Source organism: Ailuropoda melanoleuca, chromosome 1, assembly GCF_002007445.2.
Source record: "Ailuropoda melanoleuca isolate Jingjing chromosome 1, ASM200744v2, whole genome shotgun sequence".
Lineage (NCBI taxonomy): Eukaryota > Metazoa > Chordata > Mammalia > Carnivora > Ursidae > Ailuropoda > Ailuropoda melanoleuca.
The window spans coordinates 165,133,685-165,156,265 of record NC_048218.1 but is presented as its reverse complement, the minus strand read 5'-3'; the positions used below and the strand labels follow the sequence as shown (position 1 = coordinate 165,156,265).

At 47.5% G+C, this 22,581-nt stretch overlaps 1 protein-coding gene across 1 annotated transcript in view; it reads left to right on the top strand.

Moving 5' to 3' along the window:
* The window catches only part of JAZF1 (JAZF zinc finger 1), a 213,089-nt gene extending 190,753 nt beyond the window's left edge, over positions 1-22,336 (top strand). The window contains exons 5-6 of the mRNA XM_034644258.1: positions 12,455-12,624; positions 19,979-22,336. Coding sequence (XP_034500149.1) covers positions 12,455-12,624; positions 19,979-20,155 — 347 coding nt within the window. The 3' untranslated portion in view covers positions 20,156-22,336. The remainder of the gene's footprint in view (positions 1-12,454; positions 12,625-19,978) is intronic.
* The last annotated feature ends 245 nt before the right edge of the window (positions 22,337-22,581 follow it).

The window sequence follows — 22,581 nt, the reverse complement described above, 5'->3', positions numbered from 1 at the left end:
TTTTTCTCCCCCGACAGCATTAGAAATCAGTATCTTAATCCATTGTACTGGAAATGTAAACTACAATCAGACATTTTTGTGCGGTTTCGGCAGACGACTGTAACCAGGTGATTTCTTGTTAGGCTTTGTCTGTCCCTGGTCATTTCTTTCAAGTCTAGACAATTTTTAATTACTCATGAAAATAGGATTTCCGGCTAGCACTACTACGGCACACAACTATATGCCAGAAATTAACCTGATCACCCTCTCCGTGTGAAATCGTGCAGTCTTCTCAGCAGCCCCCTGAGGGCAGCTCTAGTGTTAGCCCGTAACAGCACAGCCAGAATCCTAATGCAGGCAGCCTGCTCCCAAGCCCCTGAATGACCCGCCTTCCCACACAGCCTCCGGACAGGGTTCAGCTGTAGCTGGGCTGGTCAGATTTAACTGAAGGATGGAGCTTGTCTGCGCTTCTCGCAGGTGGCAATGCCTGATGTCATCACCGTCCTTCCTTTCATGTTATCCTATCCAAATCGTATTGTGTTTTAAATACACATAATCACGAAGTACAAGATATATGTATTACATACACTTACCTGTGTGCATTTGTATCATGTAGCAAATGTCCTTCCGGGGCAGGGGCCTCTGCTGTGGATTTCCCTCATTGCATGAAGATAAGCGGAGGCCGGCTCCGGCTGGGAACTGTTCGGTGCTGGGGATGCTGCAGGGAACAAGAACTTCCCCAGTGGTGGTGATCTCCCAGTGAGCCCATCCAGGTGATAGGGAAGATGCGTCTGCCAGCTGCCCTGGGACACACCGAGATCTCCCCTTTCTGAGTTCGGCTCCAGCTCCCTCCTGGTTCTGGGCAGTTGTGATTCTCTGGGTCTGGCCCACAGCATTGGCTCCAGAAGGCCTGCTCACCCCTCAAAGGCACGGTGCTTGCTGGCTTGGCTGCAAGATTTGAAACTCTGAGAACGATTCTCTTCGGCAACTTGATGACAGAGCGGGCAGAGTCCAGGCTGCCATGCATGACCCTTCTTGATTCAGCACAAGGTCTGTGAGTGACTTGGGCCATTCTTTAGAACCAGATTCACCTACTCTGAAAACAAAGATTGTCCTTGAGAATATTCAAAAAGATGGTGGTGGCACACGGTTTTGAAGGACACCTGAATCAGGGAAGAACTGTCCTCATACTTTCTACCCATTGCATACACCTGTCAGCTTCATATTTCACCTGTCACCCGTTGGCTCCCGTCTATGTGCGCCCTCCTGATGGTCCTGAGGTCAGTTTGCCAACAGCCCACCTTCTTGGGGACCGTGTAGGTTCCTGCTAGCTGACATGAGACCTTGTTGATGGTCACCAGAAATGACCTTTCTCTCTTTGAGCCTGTTTTACATCCTATTTAATGTCGGTTAAAATTGTTTGGTGACTTTCTCATCTGGATAAAATGGTTCTTTAAGTTAGAAATTCTATAAACCGAGATGCTAATGGTCAAAAATGGCCTGAAGCGTTTTTGATATGACACATAGTGAGAACTATGTTTTACATTGAGACACACACCAGAAACAGAAGTTTGATGAACACATATTGACACTCAGACACTGTCTCTTCTGTTCTATCCTTATGTGTTTAATTGCCCCACCAAATTGATTTACAGCCCACTTATGGGTCACAGTCCACAGTTTAAAAACACTAGGACTCTGCATTCGAAGTAGGTCTCAAGAGTTGCCTGTTGTCACAAGAAACTTACTTTAAATGACCATGAATCCCAAGCCGCCACTAGAAGACCAAGAGAAAAGGCGCCATTTTGTTCTCCCGGAGGTGAAAGAGTAGAACTCCTCACTGCGGGCGACAAGTGGGAGGGGGTGGATATGGCTGATATCTGTGCTGTACTGAGGACGCGTCATCATGTCTTTGTTTCTGTAGTTGACACACAGTGTTACACTTGTTTCAGGTGTACGAGACGTCACTTTTTATTGCTCATTTTTCCTGAAAAATAGCCAAGAGCTGGGGGCAAGAGAGGAGATGGCATTGTTTTGTTTTGTTTTGGGGGCTATTTCTTTCTCCTCCCACCAAGACGAAAAGCCGGGAGATTGGGTACCCAGACCATCAACAACGCCCAGTGGGAGCTCTACATTGGCGACAGGACTCTTTCCGGGTGGGTGGGGGATGTGGGAATGAAGCAATCAGAGCTAGGGACAAGTAGGTCACAAAAAAGCACAGAACGCTTCTCTGAGGTCTCAAAGAGAATAGAAGAAAAGGATTGAGGCATAACAGTGAAGGGTTAATGAGGAAGGGGCCAGTTTTTCTATGTGTTTCTTTTCATCTTTTTCTGAGAACATGCCTGTTCAAATACAGACTCGCTCTTGCTTCATGGAATTGCTTTAAAATCTGAATTTCCAATGTTTAGAAGATGCTGATTGCTACAGCCTTGATCTTGACCTCAAATTAAGGCACAGCCCATGGAGTTAGAGCAACACCCTAAACACTCCCGATGGAGGGTGAAGGAGCCAGGGGGAGTCACCACCTGTCCGCACACACCTTCACCCTCGCCCTGCTGGCAGTCACACCGCAGTGGCCAGGTGGCAGGTAGGGCTGTGCCCTCCTGGCGGAGTCTACGCTCTGTTTACAACGCTGGCAGGTTCTTTTGGGAGGGGGGGCAGCCTAAGCATTTCTCCAGGGCTCCCCTTTTTGTCAGTGAACTGGTGGGAAGTGCAGCTCCCTGTAACCCTTTCGATTTTGTCAGAAAACGCAGAGTGGGGCTCCTGGCTGGCTCAGTGGAGCGTGTGACTCTTGATTTCGGGGTCGTAAGTTCAAGCCCCATGGTGGGTGTAGTGATTACTTAAAAATAAAAGCTTAAAAAAATCAACACAGAGGCAAGCGACAGGGAATTGGATTTGTGCATCTCATTTGCCTTTAAGCAGCGGAACCTGCATCTCAGATCTCTAATTACTTTGTATCTTCACTTTGCCTCCACGCTTGAATCTCTCCCCCCGCCAAGCCCCCCTCCACCCCAAGTGACATCACCAGGTAGTTGGGCAGCATGGCGTGGGTGTCGGGAAGCCTGACGTCATTGCCTTTGCCTTTCATTTGTTTGTTCAGCAAATATATATTGAGTGCCTACTGTGTGCCAGGCACTTTTAAGGACTCCAGGAGTTCAGTGATGTGGAGCTTGCTTCCTGGTGAGGAAGAAAGCTAACAAAGACAAGAACAACATCATTTAGAAAGTTGGATGTGCTGTGAGAAGGGCACTCAGTGCAGAGGACATTGTGCCTGCAGAAGTAGTCAGGTAATCGGGGCTGGCCTCTTGGAGGTGGTGACATTTGAGCTGAGTTTGAGATGAATTCAAGCGAGCAGTGCAGTATACTGGTTAGGAACACAGTCGCCAGATCCAGGTGGCCAGGGTGGAACCCTTGCTCTGCCATGGAAAAGCTTTGCAGCCTCAGACCAGGCACTCTGCCTCTCTGAGCTTCTGTTGTATGTAAAATGAAGACAATCCTAGTAGCAGCCTCTTAGCCTTGTTGAGATAATGGCATGTGGGGAGGCCCCAAGTAAGTGTCAGCTGCCCTTGTGACAATAAGAATGGTGTGGAGGACACATAGGCTCTGGAAATGCGCTGCTTAACTCCTAGGACAACAAAAATGTTGTAGTTCACTGAGTGGGCCGGTGTCGTGATAATGTAAACATTGAACAGCGACGAAACCAATGTTATGACGCAGTTCTCCTAAGAGAAGGGGAAGTGCAGGGCAGGCTTGGACATTTGTAAAAGACCAAAATTCTTTTCTTTTCTTTTCTTTTTTTTTTTTAAGATTTTACCTTTTTAAGTAATCTCCACACCAACCTGGGGCTCCAACCCACAACCCCAAGATCAAGAGTTGCACACTCCACCGACTGAGCCCACTAGGCGCCCCAAAGACCAAAATTCTTATCTCGCGTGTAGGGATCAAAAAGGAACGGTAGGCTCGTGTTGTTTAGAAGCCATGAGACAAATCCCAGGTAGAGAGATGTAAGCATGGGGAGCAGGGAGAGAAGAGGGCAGAGAGAGGAGGAGACAGAGGACCCCTCTTTTTCATTGTCAGCCATGAAAATCTATCCAACTAACTTTTTACTGAGTGCAATGATAACTTTGGTCAAAGAGAAGAAAATGTAAATTAATAACAGAAAATACTGTAAAGTCAGGAGACCACTTGAAAGGGCTTCCAGCGGCCAAGCTGTAGTCATCTGAGCATCAAAGAATATAGTGATGACTGGTCATTAACTGAGTCTGTGAAACGAGTCCAAAATGATACTGAACATTGGAGAAGTTAATGTAAAGTGTATCCACAAGTAACTGTAATGGAAGAACGGTGGAAATCAGAGGATATGTTTCTTCTCACCTCGCCCGGGTGCCCTGGCATAGGTGGCCCTGTGTTCTGTGAAGTGGATGTCTGTGTATGAAATACACGTGTTCTTTTTCTCCACCTCTGTCAGCAGATGGGCAGGGAGTTATAAGTAAGCCCCAAAGTTGCAGGAAAAGTAGAAACTGCGGTGAGCACAGGAGAGACCAGCCAGCAGCCCATCACAAATGACGGGAAGGGGGTCTGTGTGAGGGAGGGTTGCAAGATGCGGGGAAGAGCCACGTGCCCTGGGAGGGAAGCCTTTTCCCCAGGAGATGCTATCTCCAGAGGCCCCTAGTGATTATATTGAAGACGTGATGTGGCAAGAAAGACACAGGCTTTAAAAATCCTGTCTATTGAGCAAGTGAACCTTGAGTGAAGATCCCAGGCATCCAGCCCAGGACATGCAGGCTCACTCCTGAACCTGACCGAGTGTCAGTGGGTCAGTAACTCAGAACCCCTGCCTTCCGCTGGCCAAAATCAGCTTTGTTTCTTGTAGGTCTTGCCAGGGTCTAGTAACCCCAGGAAGGTCAAAACTAAGGATGAAAATCATGAAAAAATAAATCTATAGGACCAACTTGTGTTATAGGTTAAATATAGGTTTTATAGTCATTGCGATCATTTATCTGATTTGTCTGTTTTTAGGAGATTTTAAAGCTTAACTACTTAAATGGTGGAGTTGGCACAGTTTTGTTGAGATGTGTGGAATTTCACCAGGTTTGTAATTAACACTTAAATGTATAAGAGCATTATATTTTTAAAAATTATATTTTGGGGGCGTCTGGCCAGCTCAGTTGGTAGAGCATGCGGCTCTTGATCTTGGGGTCCTGAGTTCAAGCCTCACGTTGAGCACAGAGCTTACTTAAAAACAATTTTTGATTTACTTAATAGTATTTGAATATTTAGAAATATTTGTTAAATAAACTTATAGGTGTAAAATTTAGCACTAAACAAAACACAAATATTTAAGTTTTCTTATTAAAAAAAAAAAGCACTTCAGGGGCGCCTGGGTGGCACAGCGGTTAAGCGTCTGCCTTCGGCTCAGGGCGTGATCCCGGCATTATGGGATCGAGCCCCACATCAGGCTCCTCTGCTATGAGCCTGCTTCTTCCTCTCCCACTCCCCCTGCTTGTGTTCCCTCTCTGGCTGGCTGTCTCTATCTCTGTCGAATAAATAATATCTTTAAAAAAAAAAAACACTTCAGATATTAAAGTTCCAAACAACTATGATATGGAATAAGGTCATGATCAGGCATTGGGTTGCTCCTTGATATGGGAAGCCATTGGAGAGTTTTAAACAGGCAGGTAATATAATTTATTCACTTTTTTCCCAAGACTGTAGAAGGTCGAGAGTTCAAACTTTGTAATCTTGGGTCCCCTTCTGCTAGAACCCATGAAGTCTATTCCGCATTAATTCATTCAACAAACACGTGTCATTGGCTCCTTAAGAGCAAGCACAGCCCTGGGCACGTTATCAAAGATAACGACCAAGTGCCTCCAAATAAGTTAGAAAGTGTTAAGTCCTATGAGGGAGAGAGTACTTGGCTGGGAGAGCTGGGACCATTTCCATAGTTCAGGAGCAGATGGGGAGAGGACATTCCAGGAATGAGCTGAGGCCAGGAGCAAGGAGGTCAAGCATTTTCAAGGCTCGGCACGTGGTCCTGGGGGCCGTTAGTGTGTCTTCCATCGAAATCGTAACGTTGCCAATTCATTTCGACTGTTGTTGCAGCAGCTCCTATAAAGTGGGTCAGTACCAATTAAAGCTAATTTATAATGATAAATCTATAAGGCAGAGAGGCAACTCTTAGCTAATGTATTTGCCAGAATTTGATACCCCAGGAGAGTTTTAATTTGCTGTCACTGCAGTTATCACATTTGCATGAATATTAATGATCTGTGCATTATAGGAAAAATGTGGCGTATTGGGTTTCTGGAAAAGGTTGACTTATTTTTATCTATCTGTATGTCAATGTTTTATGTCTATGAATACAAGGAATGAGATGGCTTAGAGGGGCTGAAATGGCGAGCAGGCCACATGCACAGAGTAACGGGGTGAGCAGAGTTTGGAAGGAGGCAGATGAGATCTGAAGGGGCTCCTGGGGTGAGTGACAGTGAGCTTGGCAAAGCCGCTCAGCAGGGCTCCTGGGCGGTGATGTGGGTCCAGAGGGGCGACTCCGCGTGTGTGTGTGTGTGTGTGTGTGTGTGTGTGTGTGTACAGAGGCTCTAGACCGCCTTGTGTTTTCACGTGATTCATGAGACCAGCTCAGGTTTTTACTTCCTTTGCTGACAACCAGTAAGCTTTTTCTGGCAATCCTGCAGGATGTAATCGTCTTCTCAAGAACTCCTATCTGCTCGGTTGTGCTCATTTCCCGAACAGAGCCGCCGAGATGGGCTCCGGGGGCTGCCTGTCTGTGCAGCTGTCCCACCCAGCTCAGCCGCCCGCATGGGGACGGTGCCACTGTGCAGGGTGACCATGGGAAACTCCGCCTGAGGGACAGCAGGGGCGGCCAGTGTCGGTGTGGGACAGTGCCCGGTGAAATTACGTGTCCTTAGAGAAACTCTGACATTGCTGTACGGTATTTTAAAATTCATGATGTCTAAGAGTGAGAAGAGCCTGATAAAGCAGTCCCTGTGGCTCTTCCGTGGAAGAAGGCCCGTGGCCACCCAGGAGGGCCGGGTCCCGCTGCTTCATGTCCAAGGCACAGCCCGCCACTCCCCACAGGCCTTGTAATGCCTCCTCTCCAGGATTCCCAGGGGTCCATTCCGTGTGTCACATCTCGATCTCCCTCATAGGGGGGTCCTCAGTTTGAAAACCAATCAAAGGAGCACAGACTTTGGGACGGAATCCCCAAGTCGTCCCAGTGCTGCCGGCCTGTTTCTCGCCGGGTGGCCTCCAGCACCCCCCTCACTTCCTGAAGCCCCGCTCTGCCCTCTGTCGGAGTGGGGGGAACAAAGGTTAGGCAGGTGGATGGTGCCGCTCCTGGCACAGGAGGCACCCCACCCGAGATGGCAGAGGCAGCTCCTGGCTGGCTCTTTCCGGTTCCAGAACAGCATGTGTCCTTCTTAGCTATGGTTTTCATTCAGAAATCCAAGTAAACACAGAGAGGTTCAGGTATACAGGAAGTGCCAGAATTGGGGGAGCAGATGACTTACAAGGAGGCTAACCAAAAGTAGGCAGTGTTCTCGTGTCATCAGTACCTTCCTAGAACCTTCTCCTTCTGCCCATTTGTGTGCGGAAACGAACAGACTCCGTGGGGGGACTCGTGTTGGGACGGACCCTCACAGCCATGGAGCGTTGCACCGGAGCATCGGCGAAAGCAATGACCATGACCGTCTGAACAACGAGGCTGCTTGGGCTGTGCTCCAAGTGCGCTCCGCATCCCAGCCCGCCTCATCCGTTTCGGGGCCCTGTTGAGACGCAGATCTGCGAGGGTGTATCTCTTCTAATAGAGAACAACGGGTTTGTCAAATAGAGAAATCTGATCAGGCCAACTGACATTTGTTTCGAAACACAAGGGCGGTGTCTCGAACTTGTCTTCCTGCACTGCCCACTTCCCAGGTGGCACAGGCCAGTGCACGGTGCGGGGGGGGGCACGGCTGGGAGCCACAAAACCAGCCAGTGGCTTTCATCTGTTTTTCTTAATTAAGGTCTGTAGGTTTTCTCTTTAGTTGTGAGGAAGCCTTCCTCTGGGCCTTTCAAAGCATTAAGCGTGGGGAGTGGGTGAAGGCACATAGCAGGTGTTTTTCTGTTCTGTGACTGAGCACTGCACCCCTTTCAGTGGGGCCTTGCCAGGAGAGAGGGAGACTGGAGAGAAGAAGGGAAGATGACGTTTAAAGAGGACACGCTATAGCGTGACCTGTTCCTGCTCAGAGGCCCCCTGCATCGACCGCTGTGGGCCAGCTGAGTGTGGGGTTCGGTGGCCCCGTGAGTTCCTTCTCCTGTCAGAATTCGGATTCCATGACCCAGCAGAGCTTTCTAAGAGGGCAGCCTTGCAGGACACCTGAGGGGGGTCGATTCCTCCTGTGACTCACATACTCCAAAATCCTCTCCTCCCCATTCCCTGCCCCAGTTACAACTATAGGTAGGCTACTGGTTTTGCTTCCCCCTCCCACTCTGTGACACCAAGGAAATACTTTAAAATTTTTTTCTGTTTAGAAAATTATGCAGAAAATTAACGGTGATGGATTCTGGGTGGTGGTGGTTCAGAACCAGAAACTTGTCTTGTTTCCTTGTCGTCCCACTGCTGCTGGCTCGGGGCCCGGCTCCTTCTCCTGTAGGCTGATAGGAGAGGGGGTAGACACTGCGTCAGACGTCACCCGCTCCGCCCGTGGCCAGTGTTGGATAAGTTCCCCGGGTGAGTGAATGCCAGTCACCTCCTGCTCCCCCCGGGTCATCGGAAGCCTCATTTCAAGCTGCCGGCCTGGAAGCTGGCTGTGATGTGTCCCACTGGACCCCTCTAGCCGGCCGGGAGGGCACTGGGCCCCACAGTGGGCGCAGAGGAAGGAGATATGAGACCATTACACTTAATAAAATACCTATTACAGCTACTAATACATTTACTGTTTAAACTCTTTTATCCTTATCCTTTGATTTGCGTATCTGTTTTGTACAGTAACCTACTAGTACACGTATGCCGTTTACAATAAATACATTCACACACTCATAATTTTTTAGGGTCAGATTGTCAGGGAACCGCTGCTGGGGGAACCGGCCTTGCTCCCTCCTGCTTTTCCGTAATGCGAAGAGAGGGGACTGGCCCGGATGTTCTTGTAACTGTAGTTTCGGGTGAGCTCTTCTAGAGTCCTGAGGTGTTTGAAAGCCGACGAAGAGCGGTTGTCGTCTGCAGATGTTTTGTGCGGGACCCCGCGGGCCCGCCGCCCCGTTTTGCAGATGTTAGCACCAGGCGGGCCCCGGCACGTGCGCACATGTGGCTTTTGGAGAACAGCGCGGGCTGTCTCCACCTGCGTGGGCCCTCTGGCTGGAGACTGAGAGGCGGGCCTGGCCTCACAGCTGCTCCCGGCTCTGTTTGATGACAAGCTGGCGAGTGGGGCACGGTTAGGATAAGCGGCAGAGCCCCTCCACACGCCCTTCTGTTTGAAGAAAGTGAGTGCCCCCAAGAGCAAGGGAACAGTGGATAAAATAAGGAAACTGCTCTTGTGACATTTTACTGGTTTATGTACCAAATACTCCTTTAATGCTTCCCATATGCCAGGCACTGTTCTAAGTATATTGGTTTGAAAAGAGGAACTCCATTCTTCACCATGACCCCAAGAGCTGCTTAGATGTAGTGGCCCATTTTACAGGTGAGGAGTCTAAAGATCAGAGAGGTGACATCACTTATCTGGGGACACACAGCTTGTCAGTGGCAGACCTGTCTTGATATGAAGTCCCGCTTGCATTTCTTCCAGTGGAGATTACCGTGTCTTTCAGAATTATGTTAGTTTTTGTTTGGTTTCATAAGAGGCCTTTCTAAAAATATTATATGTAATACATACATGTAGTGTTATTACAAAAATGGTGTTACGGTGTCTTCCAGTTTTGAGCACTTACCATGGGCAGGTCCTCCTGTGCCAGATGTTCTCTAGACATGAATTCTAATCCTTAAACTGAAGGAAGAGATTTGTGCCCATTTCATAGAAGAGAAAGTGGGTGACAGGAGCTGGTCGCTCAGCTGATGTGCCCAGCCAAGACGTGAAGCCAGGTCTGCATACTGCTCTTTGTTATAGGATAGAATTAAGTATGAACAGGTCCTCCTTGGTCCCCACCCAGGGAGACGGTTAGTTTCACAAAGCACCCAAGACCCTGTACCATACCAGTGCCCAGAGGGGCCGGCCCGGTTAGCCAGGAAAGGTGCTGCGTTCTGCCCCACGCCCCCACGCTGCCGTTCACTCCCACGGGCGTCCCGACTCTGATGGATTGTGTGGTCCCCCTACCTGCCCCTCGGGGGCTGGGTGCCGCCTGGTCTCCAGGCCACTGTGTCCCAGCATCGAGCCCTCAGGGTCTGGCTCCTTTGATCCAGTGGCGTTTTGAAGTTTTATCTTCTGCTGGGCTTCATTAAGCCCTCTGTTGGTCTGAGGTTCCCCCCACCCCAGCTGTAAATGTTGCGTGGTTCTTGGTATTCAGGTTAACAAATTAGCCCAATTAGATGGGTAAATTAGTCATTCTAACTTTCTGAAGTCCGGCTGGAGGAGCTTTGTGAAATAGCATTTATAGTTTTCTAACAAGCAATTTAAAGGACACCAGCATGTGGCATTTGTTTAGGAGGAAAATGTCCTAAACAATGCCCTACTTAAAAACAGATCTTGAAATTTGCTCACAGACTCGGAAACGTGGCCGAGGACACCCCTGTGTTGTCTCGTACAAGCCTTTCCAAACTGGGTCTCTTCTTTCTGGGGGCTACAGGCCAAACACGGCAGAGTTACTGAAACCCACATTTAATTCCGGAACCTCCTTTTGTCAAATTGTTTTTTTCTGCACCACCCAAGAGTTTCTAAACGGGCTTCAAAACAGACTACTCTGAATTCCGTCCAAGTGGTTGATGGCGAAGAATCAGCAACCCAACGGAGGCTGAAAGGGACCCCCTCGGATTGCTGCTGGCATTGGCGGCCGGGAAGCAAGATGGGGGAGAAGCAGTAACCCCGAATAGCCAAGTGAAAATTCATAAGCTCTTGAACCTCTGTGGACTCGATTTCCTCATGTTCAGGGAAGTGACTGTCCTCCCCACCTCACAGGGCCGCTGGCTGATTCAGCGAGATAATGCATCGAATGTGCCTGAAGCACTAGCGGCACTCAGTCTACTCGAGGTCCCTTCCTTCCTCCTTGGGTCCTTTTAAGTGTTCGCTTCAGAGGCCGGCGTCCTTGTGCCTGGCTTAGTTGGCTCTTCAAACAATCTTATTAATGCCTATTAAAATGAAACCCAATAAAAATGCCAATATTTGGTGTTGAAATAATTGATGTAGCAGAGACAGACCGTGGGGCACCCAGGCAGCCCGGTGCCGTTTAGCCTCACACCTGGGGGATGAATTTCACAACTGTAATTGCTACCATATAATTCTTATTAATGTTGTGCTATAATTCCTATTTATTCCGCGAGGCTTGTAAATGCATTAAGACTTGTCAACATATTATTTTACACTGTTTATGATCTGCAGAATTATGTCCTTCAGGGTTGCATTGTGCAAAAGCTCAAAATAAATGGCTTTGGGCCTCATTAAGAGCAGAAAGCGGCTGCTTGCGGAAGTGGTTCTCCGTCCCCACCGTCCTGAACAGAGGTCGGTCAACTAGATTTTTAACTCCATTCTGAGCAGAGCTCTTAACCTTGGGAATATAAGTGAATCCCCTCCTCCCATCTGAGCAGTGTGACTGGGATGGAGCAGCTGCGCTCCCAGCAAATGCTGGGTAGAGCTGGGGAGACAGGTGTCCTTCCCTGGGGACAGATGTGGTCAGGAATTGTTCGGTCTTCCATGAGCTAGAACTTTGTATTCTGACCATGAGTTTGGCTCAGAGCTTCAGGTGTGTCTGTCCCCCTGCTCCCTAGCTTGGGGTGACCCCCTTTTAGTTCCAAATTTCCTCACGGTCTTCTCAGCTCAAGCTATAAAGAAGAAGATTTGAAGTGCTTTCCCACCAAAGTGTAGCTACCTAATTCAGTGGACAATACAAGCCCCTCCCACAGACTTTTGCATTTACTAGGCCGATAAGCATGACACTGTGGGGACAGAATCCAAGCACTGGGATGTCACACACAGCGTGTGTGTGTGTGTGTGTGTGTGTGTGTGTGTTGAGGTGGGGGGTCTGTCATCCTTGGTTATCTTGGGTCTGGGCCTCCCGCACAGACTGGCCTGCCGCAGAATCAAGGTCAAGCTCTTGCTCCGCAAATTCCCAGCCACAAATCCTTGGGAAACCCCTCCTCTGGTCTCTTAAGTGCCAATGCAGGTCTCTGCCCCAGGGCGGTCCCTTTGTGTCTGGAAACCCCCCCCAGGCCGTAGCCGTGGCCCTTCTGGTCCCCGCTGTTCCTCCGTCAGTGGGGGGGTAGGGGGCGGACCACAGGGAACCGCAGGACAGGACTGCTGCTGACCGCCCTTGCCCGTCTCTGGCCCTGCAGGCAGCGAGTACGACGAGGAGGAGGTGGACTACGAGGAGTCGGACAGCGACGAGTCCTGGACCACGGAGAGCGCCATCAGCTCGGAAGCCATCCTCAGCTCCATGTGCATGAACGGAGGGGAGGAGAAGCCTTTTGCCTGCCCGGTTCCCGGATGTAAGAAGAGATACAAGGTAAATGCAGCAGCACCTCACTTGGCATGACTGCGGTAACTGGAAACGCCAGGCAGCAGCTCCTCACTTCAGAAGCGAGCGTGCGGCCGGGTAGACAGGCCTCCCTGTCCCGGCCCCGCCGACACACAGGCCGGGGACAGGCGGGCCCCTGGGCTCGGGTGTTTGGTAGCGTTTTCCCTTTGCTGATCGGGGCGGGAGCTACAGGTCAAGAGAAAGGGGCGGTGGTGGTGGTTTTTTGGTAGGAGGATCGTGTTTTTGATGTTCTTCAAACTCCTGTCCTATCAGAATACCAAGGGTGTCACCTGTTTATTTGCCAGACACCTTCTGTTCAGGTGGCTTACAGAAGCCGACCTTGAGGTCTCAGGAGTGGTGGGCGTAGGGTTTTCAGCTTTCAGCCAGGAGGCTCTTGCTCCCTTCTGCACGACCCCACCACTGGCGTGAATGCCCAGGAGAAAGGGGGGCTTGACATCGTTCTCGGCAAACCGCCCCCTGTGGCGCCCTGCGTGTCACAGAGGACACAGAACCCGTGTCTCCGCGAGTGGCCAGGACCACTGAATCTTCTATTAAGAAAGGGACAAAACAATGAGAAACACCACAACATTCAGGGGTCGGGCCAGAGGGCACCTTAAAAAACAAATTTGCAGACTTTCTCCTGAGGCGTTAGCAACTCTTTAAAATCCAACTGGGAGATGGAAATATAACAATCAGACACGTACAAGGTACATTTGACGACATGCTAATTTACCCATAGCTCAGCAGATTGACTCTTTCTTAAAAAGGCTTAAAAGACGTGTGATAGCATAAGCGCTTCTCATACGGCTCTCAGATGTGCCCCGAATACTAGACAAACAGAGCAAAACCCTATTTCAGTATTTTTTGTACCAGCTGCTAATCTGAAAGGGGCCGAGGTTTTGCTTATAGAGAATAGGCGACGCTGTTCTCATGGGAAGCCCGGATATGCTTTGTGTAGAACGAAGACGCCAGGCGGAGGCGTGACGGTCCCCTGGGGCCCGGGGGCTGCTCAGGGCCCAACAGGACTCAGTTGCGCACGTCTGTTTTCCACAGCGGAGAGGAGGAAAGGGAACCAGGTGGTTACCTGGGGAGGCCGGAAAGCAAAGGGATTCCCCAGCTAGCTCGTTTTTCCAGAAGGTAGCCCTGGCATTGGAGAGAGGTTTCCTTTTTTGTTGTTGTTTCAAAGTGGAGAAAGCTAGATGGCAAGAATTCTCTCGATTCCTGCCTGATCTCCAGAGGCCGCATCTCTCCCTGTGGCTCCGTTCCTTGGGGCTTGGCCGTCCGCGGCCTTCTCTTGTGTGTCCAAACGCTGTTTAAGGGATGTCATGTATATCCAAGGTGTTAAAAGAGGGAGCAGATAATGACCCAGACTAAGGCTGGCCCAAAAATGGGGGGGGGTGTGTGAGGGGGGGAAGCCACAGCCTTTATTCTGACTGAAGAGGTTGAGGCGCTCCCTCCTTCCCCCCCAGCTTCATCCCTTCCTCACAGCCTTCTCCCCCGGTCACTTGTTTGCTTGTCATTAGTCTTCTGTTATTTTTCCTGGCTTTCCAGCACTTTCTCCTGCAGTTGTCTACATCTGGGTTGACGGGGACTTGAGTGTTCTTTCTGCACCGAAGGCCAAAAAGAAAATTGAGTGAGGCCTGGGCTGCAGAGGCTGCTGCTTCAGCACCAACTGACGGATGACACGGGCGGCCGTTAGTGGCCCCGAGTTCCGTGAGGGAAGTGTGAGTTTCCTTTTCTGGGCCAGCATGCCCAGTCACGACACATGGGACAAGAACAAACACGTGACCACTTCTAACCGTCTGCTTGCAAGGAGCGTGGTCACGTTCCCTAGCACGACCTTTCTGCTGGGCAGTTACTGGCCGCAGGGCAGTGGTGTTCTCTCGTGTAATTACTGCATCGTAGTGACTGCGGGGTTGCTGGATTGGGTATTGGTTTGAGGAAGGTCTAATGAGCTGGTGTGCTGTGGGGTCAGGCGGAATCCAGAAGTGCTGCCATGTCGTCGCTTACTCCCAGGGCTCACTCGTCTCACTCCTTGCCCGCTGTTGGCAGGGAGTCTCTAACCAGTTAGCCTCTTGGGCATGGACTCCAGACCAGCTCTTCTCACCATTTCTTGGCATTTGCGGAAGCAAAAGAGGAGGTATCTAACTTTCCAGACTTCATACTGAGTAGGGCAGGGGAGAGGGGCCCAGCAGGACAGCTGAGTCTCCCATGTTTTTTCCCTTACTAATCCCTTTGCCTAGGATGCCCCCTTCCCTTCTCCATCAGTACCTCTCATTGAATTCCCCTCATTTCTCAAAAGCACAACTCAAATGCCACCTCCTCTGGGAAGCCCTCACCAGTTTCCCAGACTGATTCCCCGCACACAGACCGAAGTCTGTCTCCTGACCTTTCCACATGCTCCGTTCATGAAAGCACTTACTACCTTATCACCCCAAGGGTCTGTACAGCTCACAGGCCCCCTCCTCAGCACCAGGCACAGGTCTTGGACAAGTAGACACTCTGAAGATAAAGGAACAGAGGCAAAATGTGTGGGGAGGAGGACAGTGTGGGCCCCCCAGCTGACCACTGGAACCCTAAAGCACTAGCATGGCTCATTGTTGGATTTGTCCCAGACACCTTCCAGGCTGAACAACTGACCCCATGCACCTTGGTGCCACGCACCCTTTTCTTTGGACTTGAGAGGACTCCCCTAGCTGGTAATTGGGAGTGGCTTTAAAAGATGGGTTGAAGTGCTTTGAGGTTTTTTTCCTTTGATAATTTTAAATATTAGAGTTGTTAGAATTAGAGTCGTTTAAATATTAGAGTTGCTTGGTGTCACCACGCTGCTGCAAGTGGCTTTACTTTCCACGCTAACGTTACCACCCCCACCCACCCCAGCATGTTTTTCTTCCTCATCAAATCCCTGTGACTTTATCCTCTCCTTTATGCAGAATATCAAGGCCTGCAGGAAATTTAAAGTTACGGCTTTTATATCAAGGGGTACGTGTCGCATATTGTACTTAGGTCTGAATACTAAGTACAACTTTCCAGTACTTTTAAGAACTGGAAAACAGAACAAACGGTCCCCTGGAAAGTTTCTCTGAAAGGGTCCCTGCGCTGCGTGGGGAACGCTGATGTTTCAGCACCATGAAGGAAGCTCGGCCTCTGATGTCTAGATACACAGGCAGGCAGGTGTGTCGCTGTTGGTTTTCCGAGACAAGGGCACTTAAGGCATCTCCCCCCTCAGTGGATCTAAACGTCCTTGCCTCTCTTAAGGGTCCCATCAGAAGCCCTGGTGGGGGCATACCTGACCACCTTTCTGGATTGCAACTTGGCAGTAAATAATCAGAACTTTAAAAAAATGTCCATATTCCTTAGCTCCATAATTCTCCTAGAAACGTATCCCACGCACATCTCCAGGGTGCAAAAATTGACATACAAGATGTTCATCACATTACTTACAGTCAGCACAAATTTGGGAAATACTAAATTCTTAATAGGGAAATGCAATAAAGTACTGGCATCAAAATCCTTTCTAAAAAACACTTGATGAACCCAATCTCGTGTCTCTCATGGGGAAAGTACCGAAAGGGGTTACCTCAGATGTTAGTGATTATACCTGTTCTTTTATGTCCCTTTGTATTCTCTACATTTCGGCAGTTGCCTACACTGGACACACATTGCTCTAACAAAGGGAGTTAAAAGATGTGATTCCCGCCTGGCTCAGCCCCGACCTTGTACATACAGCCCTGCTAGGTCCAGTCGGGAGCGACTCGCATCTCGGCTCTTGTGCTGCTTGGTGTCACCACGCTGCTACAAGTGGCTTTACTTTCCACGCTAATGTTACCACCCCCACCCACCCCAGCGTCTGTTTTTCTTCTTCATCAAATCCCTGTGACTTTATCCTCTCCTTTATGCAGAACATCAAGGCCTGCAGGAAATTTAAAGTTACGGTTTTTATATCAAGGGGTGCATGTCGCGTATTGTACTCAGGTCTGAATACTGACAAAGATCAAATACAGTCAGGGACACCATGGCCCAGCTTGGCATCCACACTTTGTTTCCGTGATTTGATGTGGAGTGGCGTTTTGAGAAGCGCCTTTAAATGGTTTGTTGTCCATTGACTGGTTCAGTTCCGTCATCAGGGCAGGTAGTTCCTGAGTAGAACCTGGCATGGAAATGAACTGATGCGGTCCTTGCATGGTCCCCTGACGTCAGACCCTCCCTTTCCTCCACATGGTAGCCCCGTGTCAGACCACTCTAATTCCTAGACCATTTTCTCCCGATGGACTGACCTGTCCCAGTCCTTCCCAACTTTTAAGTTTTTCAAAGACCACCAGCTGGTTGTACCCATTAAGTACCTAGCACTTCAGGTACGTGGAATTCTGGGGGAAGTGTGGATTGTGGAATCAGGCATCCCACCCCAGGTCTATCATTTACCTGCTCGCTACCTTCTTGGAGTGTCCGTTTACTTAAAACACGAGTACTGGATAAGACAGGAGACATCAAATACTCAGCATGAGAAGCTTTTGTTACTGCCCTTCTGTGCCCCACCGCCCCTTCCTCTTTCTCCCTTGCCTGCCCTTTCGAAGTTGAATTCCCTTTCCTCTTTCCGGAGACCAGAGGATTTAAGCATTTGGTTTTCAAGTTGCCTGCCATTAATTTTTGTTATTCATATTTCTGAAAGACCAAACTTCTTTCAGGATCTCTCTGTAATTATGTCAGTGAATCTTTTTAAATCCCAAGTGTTAGAAAGTAAAAGTTCCCACTGCTATGTATGAATGAACAGATGGGGCAAACCTTGAATCTCATTAGAGCTTGTACTAACGTTTGTGATAAAGGTGCCCCACTGACACTCGTGAATGTTGTAAATCACAGCAACAAAGAGATAATGTGGGGTTTTTTTTAGGTTCTTTGGCCAACCCTGGAAATGCCGTGTGTTTCCAAATGTGCGGTTGGCTTACTGATTTTTCCAGAGTAATAAATCAAATGTATGGAGTTAGCTATGTTTTCCTCACAGTCTCACGGCCAGACACACAACACAGTGTTTATATTCAAGCTGGGAACAGACCCCAGGACCTGCTGAAATCACCTCAACCGTGGGCTTGTCCTTCTGGCAAATGCTGGATCTGGTCAGGATGGACTGGCTTCTTGTGGTTTTAGCAATTTCTGGTTTCAAACTTCCCCTCACCTAATTAATTATAAAAACTCGGGCCTGGATGGAGTATTTAAGCCGTGTACGTGTCGGAGTCGCATGCTTTTTTGCTTGTTAGTCAAATGTTTTTAGTTTGGGTTTCCCCTATTTTCTGACAAGTGTCAGTGGTACTGGGACACGGGTAGCTGGATATTTAGTGACCCATCTTGCAACAAGTTCCTGTGAAAACAAGGACATGAAATGTCTGAGTCACCCCTCATCTACAGGAGCGGAGCCTACTAGGTGCTCGGTGAGTATCTGTTGAGCTAGTAAGTGGGGCATTAGTAAGCAGACAAATGCAAATTTCTAGTTTTTGTGATCCGGGAGACTTCCTACTATATTGTTATTTAGAAAGCCGATGGTACTTTTCTAATGATCATAAACCTTTAATTATTTCAAGTAGCTTGAAACTGTTCTCTTTCATGGTTCTGCGGGTTGCCTGGCCCCAGCTCGGTGGTTCTTGTCTGGGTGTCTCATGCAGTTGCAGCAAGAAGTCAGCTCAGGCTCAGTACACAGATCCCTCAGCTTCGGCTGGGATGGCTGCAACAGCAGGAGGCTGGCAGGGGCTATCTACCCACCGTCTTAATGCGTCTGATTCTGCCCTGTCCCTGCTCTCCCCATATCCCGCCACAGCAGGTTATCCCTAGAATGTCTCTAGAACAACAGTGAGGGGTTTCCTCGCCTTGCATGCACGAGGGACAGAAACAAAGGTGAAGGCCGAGAGCCAAGTTCAGGGAAGAGGGTATTTGTCCTTGTGCTTCGACTTGGTGGACAACCGTCAGTCCAACTCTGAACACAGTCAACTGGAGTGGCTATTTGGCACCGGCGGGTTCAACGAAGTCCAGTGGGATTCTCTACCAAAGAACTTTTAAAAAATAGGAATGTGCATTATGAATCTCTAAAAGGGGAATTAAATAGTAATAACCACTCAGCACATTTTAAGGGCAACTCAACTTATTCCAGAACAGTGAACCATGTTGTCTAACAAATTCACTCGCAGATGCTTACTGGGCATCTCCTAGGGGCCAGGCAGTGTGCTGGATGCTCACGAAACCACAGCAGTGCATCCCTCTATCTGGGAGCTCAGCAAGGGCGTTTTACGAGTCAAGTTCAAAACCACTGTTGGAATCCTACAGGTGGGCCTAAGACTAGGCTCAGTGGGACCAGATTCATGTAATACTTGAGGAAACAGCCTACTCTTCTGGTAATCCGTTCTCAACAACTTTGTCTCAAGCCCTTTCTTTTCTCTTCCCTTGTTCCCAAATCTGACCATAGCTGACGTGGTCATTGAGACCTGTACTCTAGTACCACCTCTCCCATTTACTCTTACTGAAATCTTCCGTCGTTACTTAATGCCTGTTTTCTCACCATTTAATTGGGATGAACAATAGTAGATCTGCAGGAGTGATTCTAGGCATGGAGTCTTACATAGAATGTGCTAGTGCACCAGCAAAACCAGTTACTAGACGACCAGAAAGCATTTTGATATTTTGTTTCACTTCGGCTTGTACACCACTTTGAAGTCTGAACCTCTTAACATTGCTGTGACTTTCATAACCTAGTATTTTTGAAGTTTAAGGGCCAGTCTGCCCACAGCTATCCTAGGGCATGATTTGGGCAAATAGCTCCCATAGTGGCAGAGACACCGGCTTAATGCACAGCAGAAAATGGACAAAAATTCCAGGTAAGAGGTCATTCTCACAGCTGTCTGGAAGCAAAACCTAAGCTGTGTTTCTGTATCAAGGATTTATAGATGTCTTGAATTCTATTGCCCTGTGTTTTTTCTTTAAAAAGACAGTTTTTTGGCCATCCTGAGGATATGTTTATGTAACTGTTAACATTCTTCCAAGTAGAAAAATCCAGAGAGGAAGCAAAGTTCTAGGCAGAGCAAACTGTGTTTCCTTGTACAGTCTTATATATTCTGTGTAAAATTTGAGGAAGCCAGTTATTTCATTTTCAGGGTAACTGAGGTATAGTTTGTGACCCAGTCTGCACAGCCCACAAGTCCATTAGACTGCTTGAAATGGAGCTCAAGCGAAGCCTACGATGTACACACCTGCCATCCAGGACATGTGCACATGCAATCCAGACCCACACCAAGGTTTTCCCCCATCTGACAGACGTTTTTGATCGCATCTAACAGGTGGTATTTTGTCTTCTCCACAGAATGTGAACGGCATAAAGTACCACGCTAAGAATGGTCACAGAACACAGATTCGTGTCCGCAAACCATTCAAATGTCGTTGTGGTAAGAGTTACAAGACAGCTCAGGGCCTGCGGCACCATACAATCAATTTCCATCCCCCGGTGTCGGCTGAGATTATCAGGAAGATGCAGCAATAACATGCTGGTCGTAACTGTGCCAAGAAATCCTCACCAGCAGTTGCTGATTTTGAAAACAGCCACCTTTTTTCAGGGGAAGCATTCAGCAACCCTTTAAAGAATTAAATGCATGCTTTAAATTTTTTCTGTAATTTTGGAATGATGTATCTTTGTAGAGTTAATGATTTTGTACATTTGCACATGTAATCATCATACCCATTTTCATTACTTTGATATAAGGTGCTAAACAGAAAAAGCTCTAGGTTCTTCAGCACATTTCCCCCAAAACAAAACAAAACTGAGGGCATGTTGCTTATTATTTAGTTGTACTGCAGTGATATCGATTGGGGGGAGGAGGGGCTGGCACGGAGATTTTTTTTTTCCAAGATTGTAATGTGATTGAAGTTTTTCAACACATATCAACTCACTATGTTCAAAACCAAAATAAATAATACCTTCATTATCAAACTGGTTACCATGCCTTACATAATGGAGTTAGTATTTGTGAGTAGAAAGACTTTAGGTAATGGAAATATAAATAAGAATGTTTAACATAAAAATATTTTCATATTTAAATAACATACATAAAAGGTGTGCTTTTTGTGTTTTATATTATCTTGCAAATCCTTTTGCCCCTTAAAAAGCTGAAAATCTTGCCATCTGACTTACCAATCATTTTAGTGTTACAAATGGCATTTTTGTACAGAATAGTCTATTCAGTTCACTCATTAACACACATTCATTGAGTGCCTGCTGGGTGCAAGGGATTCGGTTTATGCCTATTGATATTTCTGGACCAAGATACCAGTTTAGTGAAATACTCTTCCCTAAAATCTGTTAGGAAATACTTAAGTGCAAATTTTGTGTGTGTGAAATTTAGTTCTATCTTCATCTTTTAGGTGAAGTTCTAAAGCACTTTGTAGTTCTCTATTGCCAACAGAGTTAATGTTTTATGTGTTGCCAATTCTTGCAGCCACTGCCCTAACAAACCCGTGGGTTGCAAATAAGAATTAAAATTCCAAGCACGTTTCAAAGAGAACATTTTTGTTAAGATCCCTTATTGCCTCTTCCTCATGCTCATTGTGTTTTTAGACTTTTTTTATTAAAGGCACTTTTTCCATCACATTGTAGAGGTCTGTATTCCCATTGGAAATGTCTGTTTAGCTTTATAAAACATTTTGCTGAAATACGAAATTGAGCCTTATTGACAATTAAGTGCTTCTTTGCAGCAGGTGGTCAGAGTGTGACTAATATGACCCATTAGAGTGACCTACGTCTGGACCATTCCTGAAGTTTTTCTCACCAACAATACCATCATGCCTTGAGTGTTCTTTTCTCCCAAGTGCTATTCCTTAAACATACAAGAGTTTACCAATTGCCTCATTATGCAATAAAAATTGCTCAGAGATGGCTAACTGCCCACAAAACTGGTGAAAAGCAAGCTCGAACTGCTTACCACTTTCTTCCCATGTTCCCATTTGATGCAAGTCTTAGAGCTAGGAAGCAAGTGTCCCTCTCCTCAATCTTTCAGACTGTTCGAAAGGAAGACAGTTCTGCTGGCCAGATGGGGTAAGCTTCTATATTCTTAAGTTGTGAATCCCTCATAATGAGGGATTTTAAAGTATCTGTAAAGACACTGCCCTCTAAAAATTTCCTCAGATCTCTGAAGAGTGGTCTTGGTCCTGAATATACAGTGTTAGGGTGATCCAGACATGAGAAGCAACTAGTTGGTGCATAAGAAGGCCCTACTTGGATATTTCATATCTACCTACAACTGACCAAAATTTTTTAGGCCAGCAATTATTATTTAGCTTCGCTCCTTCTAGTGTGAGAAACTGTAGGCTGGATCAGTAGTTCAACAGCTAAACAGTCATAAAATAGTCATTGTGCATGTTAAACTTCTTTCAACTATAAAACAAATTCAATTTCTATTTACTTATTCATTGTGACAGTATTACTAAACAGGTAAGGATGGGAATATTTTGTTATACCGTGTATAGTGAATGTATTGTACTGTGTCTGTGAAAACTGTGCTTTAAATTATATTTTCATATGTTTTGTTGGGGACAGAGCACATTAAGTTTGAAAGCAACAGAGGTTTGTTTTAGAACTGAAGGCAACATAATCAAAATTGCTGTCAAGAAAAGCTGCTTATAAATGTAAATGAAATCACATTTAAAATAAACTGCCTCTGACCCAAAATAACATGGCTCTTTATTTTTATTAGTGTCCATTACCACTCTAATAGTGGAAGGATACTTTTAAGGTTGGCATGCTCCGGAATTAACTGATGCGACATGAAAATGCTACCATTGACCATATTTTACCTGCATCTCCCAGGAGGGGAAGACGTGGAGTCTTCACTACTGCTTTCCAGTCTGCCATGGCCTGTTTTGCCCTACGCTCAGAAGTATTTTTAAAGGATTCCAGCAATACAAACTCTACTT